A 16,297-nucleotide genomic window follows, 5' to 3' on the forward strand; every position below is an offset into this window, starting at 1 on the left:
TAATAACATCACATTTCAATCGAGGGGATCCAAATTAAATTTAGTGTGATTACATGTATTTTTTTTTTCTTTTTCAAATGCAAGATCAGATATCGCTTTCCGTTGAGCTTCATTATTCATCACATACCGACACATTACAACCATCAAGACTCGTCCATAGCATCCGCTGTACCGGTTTCTGGTTTCCGAACACCATTATTCGGTTTAGCTCCGAGAACACCGGCAATTCTTTCCAGCCCTTCAACCTCACCTTTTGCAAGACTCCTCCCTTCACCTTGCCACTCGCCGTCACGTACATAGCCACTAGCCCCCAGCTCTAGTCCTCTGACGTTCTCGAGGTGCCTCCGCGTCGACCCCTCGACGTACTCGAGTCTCTCGGTCCTCCAGCTCTTCTTGGTATCACTTTGATCTGCGCCACTAGTGCTCTGCACAAGATCCGGCATCATGGTTCGCAGCGAGGTCGAAAGCGCACGGAGGGCTTGCAGCTGGGAGAGGCTGAACGCCGTCGTCGTCGTCAAGGGTGTCTCGGCGTCGCCGACTGTGAGGTCTCCCTTGCTTCGGAGGAATGCCAGGTTTGTTTGGTTTTGGCTCTCGCCGGTTTCCACTTTGACGGCAGCGGGTCCGGATGCGCCATGGAGGAACTCCCGAAGCTCCTCGAGAAGCTTGGCGTTCCGTGCCCGTTCGGCATGCAGCATCACGTTGAGCTTCTGGCTGGCCTGGAGACGGCGGCGGAGTCGGGCCACGGACGCTAGTGTCGGTGCGTCGCTCCCTGTTTCTGCCGCGTCTGGGTTCCCATCTTCGCCGCCGGCCCCTGGCTGGTTGGTCGGCTCTTTCTCGCCCTCCGCGCCCTCAGTATCCATTGCTCCGTCATGACCGGGTTCCGTCCCTGCAGCTTTCCTCCTTTTACTTGCGGCCGAGAAGTCCAACCCTTCATAGTGTGACAGCCTGATCCAGTCGCGGTCGTCGGGTCGCACAGTTAATATATTGCGCATGACCCAGATCTCAAAGATGTCAAAGTTGCGATCGATGCTCGCGCACAGCAGGGTCTCGAGCTGGTGGGTGCCATTTTCCACCTCGTGCCTCTGCGCCTCCTCGGGAGACGGCTGGGGAGCGTCTTCTGCTGCGGCCGTTGTCGTCGCATTGTGCTTGGTCTTTTTCGACGGGGGCGGCGGTGCGCGGAATCCCAGGCTGGCGGGTTTGGCGGCGAGCAGGCCCCTCTCGACGCTGTTGAGGGCCTGCTCGGCCAGGATGTTTATGCTGTTGATGATATCATCTAGGAGACTCTACACCAAAAAAGGGGGACCGGCGGCGGAAAGTGTGTTAGTATAGTATGAGGGGGGGGGGGGGCCGTCCTGAGGGCTGTTGGTTTTACTTTTCTAGACCAAGCGCCAAATGCGAACTTACGACTGGAGGGTAGCCAAAGTGCTCCGCTAAGAGTTGTGTTTCTGAGCTAGTTGACGATGACATTTCTTTAGCCACCTGATTTTATTGTCGATATGGTTTTTTTTGGTATCCTGGCCGGGGTATACTTGAGTTGGCGCAAAGTGCTTTGTCGATTCGTTGGAGGGGGGTTAGCTTTGTTAGTTGGCGCGTCGCGACGCGCCTGGGAGGATTGGAGGTGCCGTATTTCGGATTTCTTATCTTATCTACAGTTGATGCGTGCCGTACTGTATGTGCTAAAGGTGCTAAAGGTGCTAAAGGTGCTAAAGGTGCTAAAGGTTCTCAAGGTGCTCAAGGTACTAAACACCCTGATGCCCACCCGACACCGGCAAGTTGGGGCTCCTGAAGAAAAGCCTCCACTACCACTATTACCCCGCCATATTTCCGATTGGTGCGGCAAAGGTTGAAAGCTCAATCGACATGGAATTGGATTTGTTGTCAGCAGCTACAGTAAAGTCGGACTTTTTTTTTCAATTGATTGAAGCGAGTGAGCCCCGTATCTATATGTTACTTCATAAAAATAAAAAATAAAAAAATAAAAAAACGGCCAGGTGCAGGCTTCAGATGGGGGCTGCCCCTCGTTGAAACCCCCCCTCCCATCTAATACCCAGTGTAGCGGGTAAATTCAAGGTGGCGTTGGGATGATTAGGAATAAGTGCCCAGATACTTTGACTGGGGATCCGGTCCACCTCGACGTCACTTGCTGCCAATGATTAGTGCAGTATACTGTAATGTGCCTGGGTATTTTTACTTTCTTCATGTCAACTTATCAGAGTCTATCGTTGTTCACATGATTGCGAATACTTGATTTCGTCTTTTTATTTTATCTTATTTTTTTTTTTTGTTCAAACGTTCGTGTTCAGAGTCAGAAGTGTCCAGGACCCAAGGACAGATAGAAGACCATTGTTATCCCATCCTCAGTATATTCCGCTGCCCAACATGAGCTCCGGACCCCTATATCTGGGGTTTGACCTCTCAACCCAACAGCTCAAAGGTACCAAAGAAGAGATTTCTTTCTTTACTCGAACAACCCTTGATTAAATCCCAACTTGGCCATCTCTTTACTAACATACCGCTCCTTTAATCACCAGCCATTCTCGTCTCCTCGGACCTCTCAGTTGTATCCGAGGCCAAGGTTGACTTTGACGCCGACTTCGGCGCCAAGTACTCGCTCACCAAAGGCGTCCTCGTCAACAGCAATGAGGGCGAGGTCTTTGCCCCGGTAGCCATGTGGCTCGAGTCGGTAGACTTGGTGCTGGACCGCCTGCGCGAACGAAAGGCTCCCCTCGACAGGGTCAGGGGTATCAGTGGCGCCTGCCAGCAGCACGGCAGCGTCTTTTGGAGCGACGCCGCCGCTTCCGAGCTTTCGGGCCTGAGCTCCGACAAGCCCCTGGTGGAACAGCTCACCGATGCCTTCTCGCACCCCTTTGCACCAAACTGGCAGGATCACAGCACTCAGGCTGAGTGCGACGAGTTCGATGCCAAGTTGGGGTCCAAGCACAAGCTGGCTGAGGTGACTGGAAGCGCAGCTCATCATGTAAGAGAAATCATACATCTGTCTGTCCTTGGGCGAATTGATAAAGAAACACGAGATTGGAAAATTTCAGTATATATAAATGTTTATAAAGCATGTTGCTAATCACAGTCGGGACACCAGCGCTTCACTGGGCCGCAGATCATGCGCATGCGCCGCAAACGGCCCGATGTCTACGCCAAAACAGCCCGTATATCTCTTGTGTCATCCTTCCTTGCCTCGCTCTTCCTAGGTACCGTCGCCCCCATTGAGATAAGCGACGCCTGCGGCATGAACCTGTGGGACATAGCCGCAGACGATTGGAGCAACCCGCTCCTCGATCTCACCGCAGGCGGTGCCGATCAGGTCGATGCGCTGCGTGCCAAACTTGGCGAGGTCAGACGTGACGGTGGCGGCAGCATGGGCCCCATCTCAAGCTACTTTGTCGACAAGTATGGCTTCTCTAAGGAGTGCCAGGTCGCCCCCTTCACTGGTGATAACCCAGCAACCATCCTGGCGCTGCCATTGCGCCCCGGCGACGCCATTGTTAGCTTGGGCACTTCAACCACCTTCCTGATGAGCACGGCGCACTACCAACCCGACGAGTCCTACCACTTCTTCAACCACCCCACAACGCCTGGCCAGTACATGTTTATGTTGTGCTACAAGAACGGAGGACTGGCCCGTGAAAAAGTACGTGACGCGCTGCCCGCTGATTCTTCCTACTCGACCCCAGCCGGTACCTCAGACCCCTGGGCTTCGTTCAACAAGGCCGTCCTCGAGACGCCCCCGCTGGATTGCCCTGAAGGATCCAGCCTGGCCAAGATGGGTCTGTACTTCTACCTCCCCGAGATCGTACCCAACGTGCGCGCCGGCACGTGGCGCTACACCTGCAACGCCTCGGACGGCAGCGACCTCAAACCAGCCCCCGAGACATGGGACAAGGCCAAGGACGCGCGGGCCATTGTCGAGTCGCAGGTCCTCTCCCTCCGGCTGCGCTCGCAGTCGCTGGTCGACCGACCCGACCCGGCCCAGCGCCTACCCGCCCAGCCACGCCGCATCTACCTCGTCGGCGGCGGCTCGCTCAACCCGGCCATCGCCCGCGTCGTCGGCGACGTTCTGGGAGGCGCCGAGGGCGTCTACCGCCTCGACGTCGGCGGCAACGCCTGCGCGCTCGGCGGCGCCTACAAGGCCGTCTGGGCCCTCGAGCGCCGCGACGACAAGGAGACCTTTGACGAGCTCATAGGCGCCCGGTGGCGCGAGGAGGGCGCCATCCAAAAGGTCGACGACGGCTACCGCGAGGGTGTTTTTGAAAAGTACGGCAACGTCCTCGGTGCCTTTGACCGCATGGAAAAGGAGATTTTGGCCACGCAGTAAAATAGTTTCGACATTTTTTTTTTTTTTCTTATTTTTTTTTGCGCGGGAAAGCGGTAGACATTTCTTGCAACAGCCTAGTTACTTCACCTTTGATATTTGTCATAGAAAATTCCCTTTATTGCCATGTCTCGAGTAGAAAAACCAAAGGCATGCCATCCAAGTGTTTTGAGTTTGTTTGAGAACGTTTCTCACGTGGCAAGAGATACACAACCAGTTCGAGGTGAGACAAAGACAGAAAAAAGAAGAAGAAAAAAACCGGGACTGTGGCCTGCATACCTACCTACTACCTTGTCATTGCTTGGATATTCTGCAGGCCAGCGAACCACACACTTCTCCTCCTTTAGTAATATCCAATGATTCCATTGGCGTTCTGATGAAGAAGCAAAAGCAAAAACAAAAAACCAATGAACTTTCAGAACATCACGGATGTAGTATAAATAACCGATATCGGATGGACGTAAATACATCTCCATACACATGCTTACATAATTTGTTTTGCTCGGACGGGGTTGATTTTTCCAAGGAAATCTGTAATAGCTTGGCATGGAGGTTTATGGGATGGCGCCAGACATTCAACTCAACTTCGGCGCCACCTGATGCAGCTTAAGTCTATTTCACCGCCCCGGACTTCAACCCGGCACAAGTCGATGATCTCACGACGTACTTTGTTATAGAGCCGGATCGGTTTGCTTGGGAGATATATATATTTTTTTTTGTGTCCCCATCCAACAAAGCCTGTCAATACACGTGAATTCTTTCACTAAGCCTTCTTAGGGAGAAAGAGAGAAAGAGAGAGAGAGAGAGAGCGCCTCGTACCATCGCCAACATGCTCCTCGAACCCATGTCAATCATAGACTGCACAGTCTTCTGCATTTTGCTCGCGCCCCAACTCATATTACAGGCTGGCCTGTTCGACACGGTCGCTTGCGTAGTGAATTGTCTCCCATTCCTACTCTTCCAGCTACCTTACCAGTTCATTCGTGACCAGGTGTTCGCCAAGAGCGCCGATGTGTCCCCCTTCACCCGCCAGGCCCCGCTGTTTGAGGATTTCGTCATCCGTTGCGTCCGCTTCGCATTTGCAAACATTCCCGCGCGCATTGGTCGTGTTTTTCTGTGCAAGGAAGTTTCGTTGCCCTTCCTGAGATACCGCATGTTCCGTCACGGGTATCTCCGACCACCGGTACATTGGCGCGAGCACAGAGGGGTGTGTCTCCATGAATTTTCTGGTTATATTTGGTTAGAATTGCACTGACCTGGCATATCAACGTAGAGAGGCTTCAACGGAATCTGGATTGCTGCAGACCCGACCAAGCGTCCAGACGTAGTCGTGTACTACATGCACGGTGAGTCCGCCCGAGACCTCCATACCTCATTGCACGGCTAACTCTGTTCCTGATGCGATGGCAGGTGGTGGATTTTCAATGGGTTCTGGTAACTTTTACCTCGAATTCCTGGTTGCATGGCACGCTCTGCTGCGGGAGTCTGGCTTCCAAAATCCATCAATATTCATCCTCGAATACACACTGGTTCCCGAGGCTTGTTATCCGACACAGCTAGAAGAAGCCATCCGCGGATACGAACACGTAGTGTCCATGGCAGGACAAGCCTCCAATGTGGTTGTGGCCGGAGATTCCGCGGGCGGAGGCTTGTGCCTCAGCCTTATGCTTTATATTGGCCGTCAGGACGCGTCAGAGAAGACTGACGCCCCAAACCAGACGGCAAAACCCCAGAAGCCAGGCATGGCCGTTCTGATAAGCCCCTGGGTGACACTGATCACGGACGAAAACAAGAATACGAGCAGTGACTTCCTCAACGCCGAGGCCCTGCATACGTATGGGCTTCAGTACATTGCGGACGCCAACATGCACGATCCCCTTGTGTCCCCTGGGTGTTGCCAAGATGCAGACTGGTGGCGACGGGCAAGTCCCTCAGAAGAGGTGTTTCTCATTTATGGAGAGGAGGAGGTTTTTGCCCCCGATGCACGGAAATTCAAAAAGATGCTGCAGGATTCTGGCATCAATGTAAGAAGCCACGAGGAACCTTCAGCTATTCATGCTTGGCCGGTGGTGTCGATATACCTTGGCGACAAAGAGAAGAGGCTGAAAGGAATCAGGCTCATTGTTGATGAAATCCGGGGACGGATGTTGCAGGACAACATCGTGAAAACATGATCGATGCCTTGTATACTGGTCAGTCCAAGAACGGGGTCAAGTACGACAAAAGGAAAGAGAAATAAGGAGAAAAGAAAAAAGAAGAAATTGCCGCATCAGATTAGATCAAGTAATTAAACCCTCATCGGCTTGACGCAGCTCAAAGGAAACCTTAACCTGTCGGAAAGACATGCTCGGCTTCCAGAGCGCTGGTATATGCATGCCTCTGGGCTTTTTTATCGTCATTTTGGCTAAAGTCTTTTTTTTTATTTTATTTTTTTTATAAAAAAAATTCCAACTTGGTAGAATGTATTTTGGATTTTATGTTTTTATTCAAATCAACAAGTGACGTACCGTGATGAATCGACAAACCCTCCAAGGGTCCAGTTCGCCAGTGTCAGTAGGTGTCAATGCGAGATTATGGCTGGAATGCGTGGAAGCCAGTCAGATGCATCAATGTGAACGGTTTTGTAGCCCGGCAGGCGACTTAGCTTAGCTTAGGATCGCGTCCGAAATGCACAACGAAGGACCTAGCGCGTGGCATGATCGGTTCATTCTACAAGAACGAAAGACATTCAACGTGTTCGGGTCTCTGCGGCTGTGAGTATAATTTCGATCTCTACGGGAAGCGTGTGGGATATAGCCTGGCCACGAGTGACGCTTTTGAGCAAAAAAGCTTCCTTCAGCCACAGCGCGAAGCTCAGGGACGGCCATGTTCACGTTGCCAAAAAAAAAAAAAAAAAAAAAAAAAAAAAAAAAAAAAAGGTACAGGGTACCTAGGTACCTACAGACCAAAGCCGACTAAACTTACCTCTGGCGTCAGACCTGATTGAACATTTTTAGGCTCCACCAACCCCACTTCGAAAAAAAGGGAGACTGCGGCTGGCGCCTGACTTGGCTTGCGGCACTGCACAGGATTAGACAGAGCAAACGACCCACACCCAATCAGGAAAGAGCGCACCGGGTTGATCTGGCTTGTATGACCGCGTTGCGCATATAAACAAGCCCAACGTCCCACCAAACCCCTCGCTCGCTGACCTTTCGGGCACGGCACACAGCTCCCAGCCCTTTCTTTTTCAAGCTGCAAAATTCATAGATCGGCCCAGCTGGCCCGAGCTTCCACACGCCAAACCCAAATTGACTATATATATTTTTTTCCTACCCTACCCCTTTATTGCTATATTGAGTTTACTAGTGTACTTGAGCTGCACGGGCCCCCTCCTCTTTTTTCGAGAAACACAAATCAACGCCTCGACGAAATAAAAACCCCTTACAGCACTCTTTTTTCGGTGTTGGGCTATTGCAGAACTGTCAAATCGCGCACGGCGTATTACCGTGATTTTCTCCCACGGTCGTAGTGCCCTTGTGTGTGTGTGTGTGACAAAAAGCACTCACGCCTCAAAGGTCCAGTCGAGCTTTACTGTGGGGTGGTTGCCTGATTTGACTCGCTACCTCGTCCCCACCCATCTGCGGGTACCGGTGAGCTGCTCAACTCAACGCTTGTGTGGGTAGGGTAGTCTCATTGACCGAATATCAAACCAACTGCTTCGGGTGTCATACAACCGCTGGGCTTGCACCAGGCGCAGGTCAGGCTGAGGCCTACGCAGCCTGCTGCCTTAGTATATCACTTACGAAAAGCATCGCGGTTACCGGAAGAAGCCGGTTGACTGCAGCTTAGTTGTGCTGTACTATTCCACAGTGACACTTTTTTCTCTTTCATCTTCAAACGAGAGACAAAAGACGGTGGACGAGTATAACTCCAGATCACCACCGCATTTTGTTATCCTACCTACCTTACTTTTATTTTATTTTTTGTTTACTGCATGTTAGTCAACCCAACCCCTTTTAACTTCCCGATCTCTCAAGCTGCAAAAGTCCTTTCTTGCCGTCGTGTGCTGCTACTTCTGCCTATCTGCTTGTGCAAGATGCAGGCCCCTGTCTCAGCAATCACAGCACAACGTCACCTGCACTTGCCCGCGGATGTCTAGCGCACCCGTAACAGTGTAGCTGCAGATGCCCTGGTCATTTCTGTTTCTATATTGACATCGTAGTGACCCTCCAGTATACCTACCTACCTAATTACCTACATTATCCATCTAATACCTCCATGTCTACCTACCCAGCCTAGGTAGTCTAAACTACAAACAGACCCATTCAATCAATTTCGATTCTCATCGCAACCCACCCACCCGTTGACATACGTCTATTTCGAACGCACCAAACACGCTCTGACAGCATCCGCTCAGCATTCTTGTTCAAACCAGAGAACCAAGCTTGCCGAGCCGTTACAAAGTAACATAACACGACAACAAGAGACGAAGAATTAGATTATTCTAGTCTCGCGTCAAGTCAAAAGATTGCCAGGGTCCAGGGATCTTATTCTTGGCAAATCCTGAGTAGCCTTTTACTTGAACTATCCCACCAGTACGCAAAGCTCCTTAAAGAGCAAGCCCCATACCACACCCACTCAAGAACAAATCGACTTCTCGCTATGTCTTATGCGCCTGCAAGCCCAGATCTAAGCTCGTTTTACAGCGGGTCGGCGGATTCTCACAACGCGGGCCACCACCACCACCACTCTTCGTCGTCAGGGTTTGGGTTTCCGGTGCAGGTGTCAAGCTCAAACCCAAGGTCCCGGCCTTTGAGCCCACCACCACATGGTGTCACGCTTCCAAGCGGCCCCACTTCACACGTAACCACTAACTACCAAGCGAATCGCGTCGGCGAAGGACATTTTTCATTGCATTCCAACCAGCAACATCACCATCACCTTCACACACCTTATCACGAACATCCCTACTCGCCACACACTCCAATCTCTCCCCAGCCCAACATCAGCCACACTGTGAACGCTCAAAATCACATGCTCTACATCCATTCACCATTTCAAGCACAGAAAAATATTCAATCGCTCCAGATTGTGCCACCATCAAATCACAACATAAATACGTCCCAACCTGGCCCATCACCCATTGGACTGCAGTACATTCCACCATACTCGGCTCAGCAGTACACATCTGAAGCCGTCGACGCTTTTTGTTTCTCTTCTGTGCAGGAAACCCCTCAGCCCGATCTTTACACGCAGCAACCTCACAAGCGGTCTTATTCTCATCCTCATTTAGACGCGACTCAGATAAAATCTGAAGTCAAATCTGAGGAGTACTACGGCGTTCATTCGTCGCCGCAAAATATCCGCATAAAACCAGAAACTCAGCAGGCATATCCTCTGTCAGAAACCATGCCGCCAAGAAGATCAGCGGCGGCTGCACAGCCGTCCGTCATCGCCTCGCCTGTCAAGACCAGGTTTCCAACTGCGCGCATCAAGCGTATCATGCAGGCCGACGAGGAGGTCGGCAAGGTCGCTCAGCAGACACCAATTGCTGTGGGCAAGGCATTGGAGATGTTTATGGTAGCCCTCGTATCCAAAAGTCACGATGTGGCCAAGGACAAAGGCGCCAAACGAGTAACAGCCCAGCACCTCAAGCAGGTAATCGAGTCAGATGACCAATGGGATTTCTTGCGCGAGATAGTCGGGCGGATTTCGGAGACGGAGGAGAAGGCAGGAAGGGCTGGGGGCAGAGCAAAGGCCGAGAGCTCTAGTGACGACGAGGTGCCGGAACCAAAGAAGAAGGGACGTGGCGGACGAAAGAAGAAGGTTGCCTAGGGCGTAGCGGCTAGTGATGTCCAAGGCTTTTTTTTTTGGCTGGTATTTTCTTTCCATGTCACGAGCACGATGATAGCATAGCATTGATTATGAAGGTTTTATTGTTGGCCTCCTGTCCACTCAACCATGACCCTCCATTTGACCTTTGTAGACCGGACAGACTTGCTGACCGACACTGTAATGGAAAGTTGCGCTGGACTGCCTGGTAGTACATCACCATATGGCCCCCAAAATGCGGGGCTTTGCCCGCACTGGCGGTATATTCTGTGAGTGATAAGTGAAATGATGAGATTTGTTTAAATTTGAGGCTTAATACTTAATACAGCACTGCGACCATGGAGCCCAGAGCACACCAACAGGTGGACTTTTCGACCATTTTTGAGCTTTATATGTACCTATTAATCAGACAATAACAGCAGTCGAGGCAATATTTATTCTCATTTCTTTTTCCTGTTTCGTTTTCACACGCTGCCACGACAACCATCGGACGAGCTGTATCTGGAATGCGTGGCCTCAACTTGCATGCATTTTAACCATAACTCATGACCGATCTAGTCCGATCTATAAAAAAAATCTCGACAGGCCTCATGGCAGAACGGCGCGCAGATGAGACTGGGTTGGGCGGTATTTCCATATGGGATTTTATTGGTCAGAATGCGACGAAGAAAAATTTGTTTCCACACTAGGGGAGGGGCCTGTGATTCTTTGTTTGTTTTTCCTTTATTTTTATTTTTTCTCTCTTCGGCGGGTTATTACTCGCGAATGTGATGTCAAATGCGACAGGCGAATGCCGCTCGCTATGCCTGAGCATGAATCTTAAGCGCGGCATTCTATATACAGTGGCATTGAGGGGTCCACCAATTCGAACTGGAGACATAGTCATGGATTAAAAACATGCATACCCCGAGAATATGGTTGACGTGTCGATTTTTGAGCCACCTTTACCGTCTAACCAACGAGTACTTTTGGTAGGTTTACGTAGTTGGTGGCTGGTGTGTATTACAACTGGGACCTAGTTATACTTTGTGTGTATTGGCTGAGGTGCATATGCAAGGAAAGTAACTTGGCACGCGACCTAAGTTTGTACAGTACGGTACTTGGTAGTGAAATAATCAGGGGACTGACTGTTGTTCCCCGCAAACGGTCCCCGTAAAATGTGAACTAGGGACCTCTGCCTTACGTGGGTGGTACACGAAATGAGACGGGTTGACGGGCTGTCGCGCCTGTACTTTTTAAAGTGCTAATTACCTTAGTTACATCAAGTGCACGACCGTTTTTTTCCCCATTGCATTGTCCCCCAAGTTCCCGCATATGTCAGTCTAGCGTGTCATTGTCGAATATCGTGATCTCTATTGCCTGCTTGCTGGGCGGTAGGGTAGGCAGTATTGGAAGAAAGCCAAAAGTACTCCAACCAGCCCAAGGACCCTTGTTCGCGCCATTGGGTACCGCTACTTGCAAGCAACCAACTCTACTATACCCCCATGTCAGGCCTGCTGGGGTTGTGTCGGTTAGGCCGGATTTACGGGTTCCCACGGGGAAGTTTAGCGCGCACACCCCACCATCCTGACCTCGGGAAGGGCTTTGGTTAGTTGGTTCCTTTCTCTTCGTTGGTACTCCGTACGTTCCTAGTCTTGCCGAGTGCCTATCTGCCTATCATATTGCTCATCCGTTATTCTATGTTATCTGCTAGGTTTTTGCTGCTGTGTCGGCTATCGTGCATACTAGCATTCTTGCCCTTGCTATCTACCAATTTGTAACAGCTTCTATTCCCCTGATTGCGCTCCTTGCTCTTCCAACTCTTTGCGAGGTCCTGCGTCCTGACTCATTTTTGTCACTGATGATCTCGCATCTGCGTGTACTAGACAATCCCCCACTGCTGCTGCTGCTTTTTTTTCTACTTTTCGATAATAACACATAGAATCTTCCGCTGAAGCCCATGCATGCTGTCCTTTTCCCAATCGTCGCTGTTTCAACGCGGCCGCAAGGACCGGAAAGTCGCCGCCAGCAACCACGACAATGAGATTTTAGCACGGGGCGGGCGTGATCCCCGGGACCAAAAGTCCTCCCACAACATGCCCGCTCCGCCTCCTCCGCCGGACAACGATCGACCAACCTCACAACACCTGCTACCCGACATCCACGAGGATGCAACCCAGCCCTTCTCGTCTCTGTTCGGCCCCTCGTTCGACAGGGCCAGGGTCGAGTCGACCGCACAGCTCGCCGACAGCAGCATCTTCATCACGTCGACGGGCAGCCGTTTCCGCCTCGAGCGCATCGACGCAGAGCCCGCCCCCAAGACGCCGCAGCAGCAACTCTCGGCGAGCTGGGGTTCGAGTCGGCAGTCGGAATTGCAAGCGCGGCCGGCGCATAGATCGACGCCACCAACCGTCGCACAGTCCCTCCCCGCCGATTCCCCGCTTCGCCCGCCGCATGCATCATCCCCAACATCGACCACATCCACAGCCGCAGCATCGCCGATGCATAGAAGTACGGTTTCACAGTTCACTGGGTCTATATCAGGGGGCGAGGTGTTTAGACCGGATAGCGCAGGCGTCGACATTGCAACAGATGGGATGGGGTCATTGAGCTTGGGCGAGGATGGGTTCGGAGCTACGGCTTTATTTACACATTCTGATGGCGGCGCACAGGCTGCCGAGATCCTGACCGACTCGCACTCGGCTGAGAGGTTGGCTACCGGAGGAGGTTATGTTAGCGACTTGGACTCGCAGCCATTATCACCACCCGACTTGGAGTTTACAGACTACGCAAGGGTTTGCAGCACCTCATATTTTGGAGAGAGCAGCTCGTCGCGGTCACATGAAGACTATTTAACCAGGTCGTTTACGCACCCGGACTCGTTCTCACCACCCGCCTATGCGCCATCGCAAATCCCGGGGTTCCAGCCACCCGGAGAAAAGGCACCCGCTTCGGCACGGAGCTCGTCATTGCCTTCCCTAATGGAGCAATCTAGTCCCGTTGCACTAGGGATAGGGACTCCGCAAGCACCTACGACGATACCTACCTCACCACTTTCAACAGCGACCAGCGTTGGTGCAGGGTCGATTGCGCCGCTTTCCAGTGATCCCGACGAAGTGGGCGGTTACTTTTACGATACACAAACGCCTATAGTGGTAGCCCCTGACGATCCTCCACCTCCAGTGCTTGCTCGTTCGAGCACAGCGCGGTCGGCGCAAACCCCGCCGGAAAGCCTAAACGCGACGCGGGATAATGTGTTACCGGGGGAGGACGTATTGTATGATGGCGCCGTCAAGACCGCACAAACCCTGGCCGGACCATTCGAAACCGGCCATCTGAAAGTATTCAGGAATAACCTGAACCATGACCTCAGGTTCCATTGCAAAGTAGGCAATAACACCGAGATACACTGGATGAAGGGCATCAAGGCAAAGATGGTCCCGTTTTACGCATACGACCAGCGCTCCGGAAACATTGTCATGATCCGTGACGGTGACGAGAGGAGTAAACGCCAGAATTCCATAGCGTCGCAGGCCGCGGCCTATAGCAGCGCGGCCAGCGCTATTTACAGGTTCGACGCGCTCCACGACCTGTTCAAGTTCCAGTCCCAATTGACGGGCGAGTCGGTGGTTTTGGACATATCGTCAGTCAAGTGGATCCGGCTGGCGCGCGCAAACAGTCGATCGGTTGAGATGTACAGCTCGGTGCGGTTGCAGATCTGGCATGAGCCGCGGACGCGGCGGGCGGCGCAGAGCGACGTTGCTTCCTTTGTCACGGCCGGCACAGCGCTATCCGGACCTCTCAGAGACAGGACGACGCCAAGCTCTTCTCGACTAATGGTATTCCTTGGCCGGGCGGAGGAGTACATCACAGCCTTCATCACGGACGACGTTGAGATGGAGCCGAGGGGCCACACATCCGCCAGGCTGAAGCCGAGAAAATACGGAGGAATACATAAACGGAACTCGAGGCCAGGTATAAGAGGTATGCGATTACACAACCCTCTTCTTTTTCTCGTTGTTGTATTGCCATTGTACTTGGGTTTCTTACATGTTGGTATCCGACTAACACTGCGTCCCTTTAGCTCGACTTGAACAGAAAACAGGTAGCGACGTGGCCAGCCTTGATATACATGGAGAGCCGTACAACCCAGACGTTGAGCAAGGATTTGAGCTATATAAGACGTTCGAGATCGAATTCGAGACCGAGCCGAGCCAGGTCAATTTCTGCTCCGCCTGGGCCGAGGTGATTCAAGAACGGCGGGCTCAGCGGGAGAGGCTGCGCAAGATCCAAGAGGACATGCGCAAGGAGACTTTTTCGCCTAGGGAGGCGTTATCTATCCTAACATGAATGAATTGGTTGGAGCTCTGGCGCGCTGGGTTTCTTTTGTTCTATGCTCTATTATATTGGCTTTTTTTCCTTCTTTCTATTTTCTAAACTTCTTCATCCGTGTAGGCTTTTGAAGTGGGTTGCACGGTCTGGAATATTTCAGGAGCACAGCGGGGGGTCATATTTTTCTCGGAGTTGATGTTTGGGGGCACAGGCATATTCCTGCTTGGTATGTTATGTCAAGAAAAAAAATAGTACTGATTTTCTTATTTCACTTTAGGAGTTCCTACTAGTTCTAGTGCTAGTGATAGTCATTAAAAGGAAATACTGACGTATTTTTGACTTCATATGCTTGATATCTTGGGTTCTTCTGCAGTGATGTAAAGAAGCCTAAACCTAAACAATCGACCGGTAAAGGCACATTGTCTCAGCCGCTCGATGTTTGTGACAATGGTGCAGTATCCGCTATGCGCTCGGTAGTGAAACAGGCGGCTGTTGTGCGGGATTGGGGAAAATTAAAAGGGCACTGCCGCTGGGCGGAGGCAGGGCTGAGGGCATGAGCATCCACTATTCCACTTTGCTGTCTCGGGAGGTAGAATAGTACAAAACAGCAACTTGACACCTCAAAAAGAGCTAGCTGTGTGTGTGCACCCAAAGGGGGATGTTTTGTTTTGTATATTCGGTGCCGGTTTGCCGTTCCAGCTCTCTCCCATCGGACTGCCGTAGACGAGAACTGAAGATTTACGAATCTGAACTCGTGATTGGGGGGTAAGGGAGGTTACATGTGTGCAGGAATCCAACTGTACGCTCTACGAAATACTTGTTTTTTTACCGGTACATCAAGATTCACACAATACTCTGTACGAAAGTGGTACAACAGGCAATGGTTTAAATATTTCTTATTTCCCCTCTGGTCAGCCCTTGCACCTCCCAAGACGTCGCCGAGAAATGCAAGACAAGACCGTTGGTTCGGTAAGCTGATAAGAGCCAAACGTTATTGGGGTTGAGGGTGGGGGAGTGAGGTTTGACGTGGGCTGAATGTGCAGAAAATCGAAAAACCCGGGTTTCGGGAACATTCACTTGAGGTCTTGTCTATCGATTAATTAGAGAAAGAGAATAACCTGTGTTAGTGTGTAATATAGTGGAGAAAAGCCGATTCCCAAGTCCTCAATTCTTATGTCCTCCTACGTATATACAAAAAATAGTGTGCAAAAAAAATCAACGTCTTTTGGACAACAGAAATGAAAGCATGCCCAGACACGTTGCCAAGACCGTAGGCAATCCTGTGCATGCTGGGGAGGTGGTATGATTGACGATGCGCGAAAGGGTGTGTGTGTGGGGTGGGGTTTTAGTGGAGGAGCTGAGCTTAGCGTGGTGGGGTTGGTTGTGTTTGAATTAGCAACGCAGGATTTATACGTCCCAGCAGTTTCCAGGTATAACCATGTGCCGTAGTGTACACAAAGTAAGTGTGTAAGATAAAAAAAATCCATGGAAATCTAGGTTGGACCTGGTGGCGCAAACCGTTCTGGTCTGCCACGTGTGGGTAGACAAAAAAAAGAAACAAAAAAAAAAAAAAAAAACGATGCAAGACGGAGTTAGTTGACAGGCACCGGCTATCCAGTTGGTTGTGTTTTCAGAGACGAACGTGAATTGGAAGAGGTTAGCGTTAGCGACAGGCGAGGGACTTCTGTCAGTGTCAGTCAATAAAAAGGAGTAAGAATGAACGAAGGGTTGCAAAATGAATACGGATACCACCTAATGTTACTTGGTTTGCCTGGGCAGGCTATGGCAAGGGGATTAAAAAGGCGCTTGTCAAACATGGGAGGCGATCGCACTTCTCTACAGTAG

At 51.3% G+C, this 16,297-nt stretch overlaps 5 protein-coding genes across 5 annotated transcripts; 4 read left to right on the forward strand and 1 right to left on the reverse strand.

Annotated features, from left to right (window-relative positions):
• Positions 1 to 46: 46 nt before the first annotated feature.
• Positions 47 to 1,571, reverse strand: PgNI_09942 (uncharacterized protein). Its single transcript, XM_031129923.1, has 2 exons — positions 1,405 to 1,571; positions 47 to 1,283 (listed from the first exon to the last, which is right to left on the reverse strand). Exons 1-2 carry the CDS (start codon positions 1,465 to 1,467, stop codon positions 144 to 146), a joined length of 1,203 nt encoding a protein of 400 aa, XP_030977409.1. The 5' UTR covers positions 1,468 to 1,571; the 3' UTR covers positions 47 to 143.
• Positions 1,572 to 2,379: 808 nt separating this feature from the next.
• On the forward strand, positions 2,380 to 4,330 carry PgNI_09943 (uncharacterized protein; the record flags this gene model as incomplete). Its single annotated transcript, XM_031129924.1, has 3 exons — positions 2,380 to 2,434; positions 2,532 to 2,977; positions 3,086 to 4,330. The coding sequence occupies 3 exons, from the start codon at positions 2,380 to 2,382 to the stop codon at positions 4,328 to 4,330; spliced, it is 1,746 nt and encodes a 581-aa protein (XP_030977404.1).
• An 826-nt stretch (positions 4,331 to 5,156) lies between these two features.
• Positions 5,157 to 6,501, forward strand: PgNI_09944 (uncharacterized protein; the record flags this gene model as incomplete). The annotated part of the gene is made up of 3 exons (XM_031129925.1): positions 5,157 to 5,534; positions 5,601 to 5,673; positions 5,738 to 6,501. The coding sequence occupies 3 exons, from the start codon at positions 5,157 to 5,159 to the stop codon at positions 6,499 to 6,501; spliced, it is 1,215 nt and encodes a 404-aa protein (XP_030977407.1).
• A 2,470-nt stretch (positions 6,502 to 8,971) lies between these two features.
• On the forward strand, positions 8,972 to 10,144 carry PgNI_09945 (uncharacterized protein; the record flags this gene model as incomplete). Its single annotated transcript, XM_031129926.1, has 1 exon — positions 8,972 to 10,144. One exon carries the CDS (start codon positions 8,972 to 8,974, stop codon positions 10,142 to 10,144), a length of 1,173 nt encoding a protein of 390 aa, XP_030977399.1.
• Positions 10,145 to 11,899: 1,755 nt separating this feature from the next.
• On the forward strand, positions 11,900 to 15,131 carry PgNI_09946 (uncharacterized protein). Its single transcript, XM_031129927.1, has 2 exons — positions 11,900 to 14,104; positions 14,205 to 15,131. Exons 1-2 carry the CDS (start codon positions 12,085 to 12,087, stop codon positions 14,468 to 14,470), a joined length of 2,286 nt encoding a protein of 761 aa, XP_030977408.1. The 5' UTR covers positions 11,900 to 12,084; the 3' UTR covers positions 14,471 to 15,131.
• The last annotated feature ends 1,166 nt before the right edge of the window (positions 15,132 to 16,297 follow it).

Source organism: Pyricularia grisea (assembly GCF_004355905.1).
Source record: "Pyricularia grisea strain NI907 chromosome Unknown Pyricularia_grisea_NI907_Scaffold_7, whole genome shotgun sequence".
Lineage (NCBI taxonomy): Eukaryota > Fungi > Ascomycota > Sordariomycetes > Magnaporthales > Pyriculariaceae > Pyricularia > Pyricularia grisea.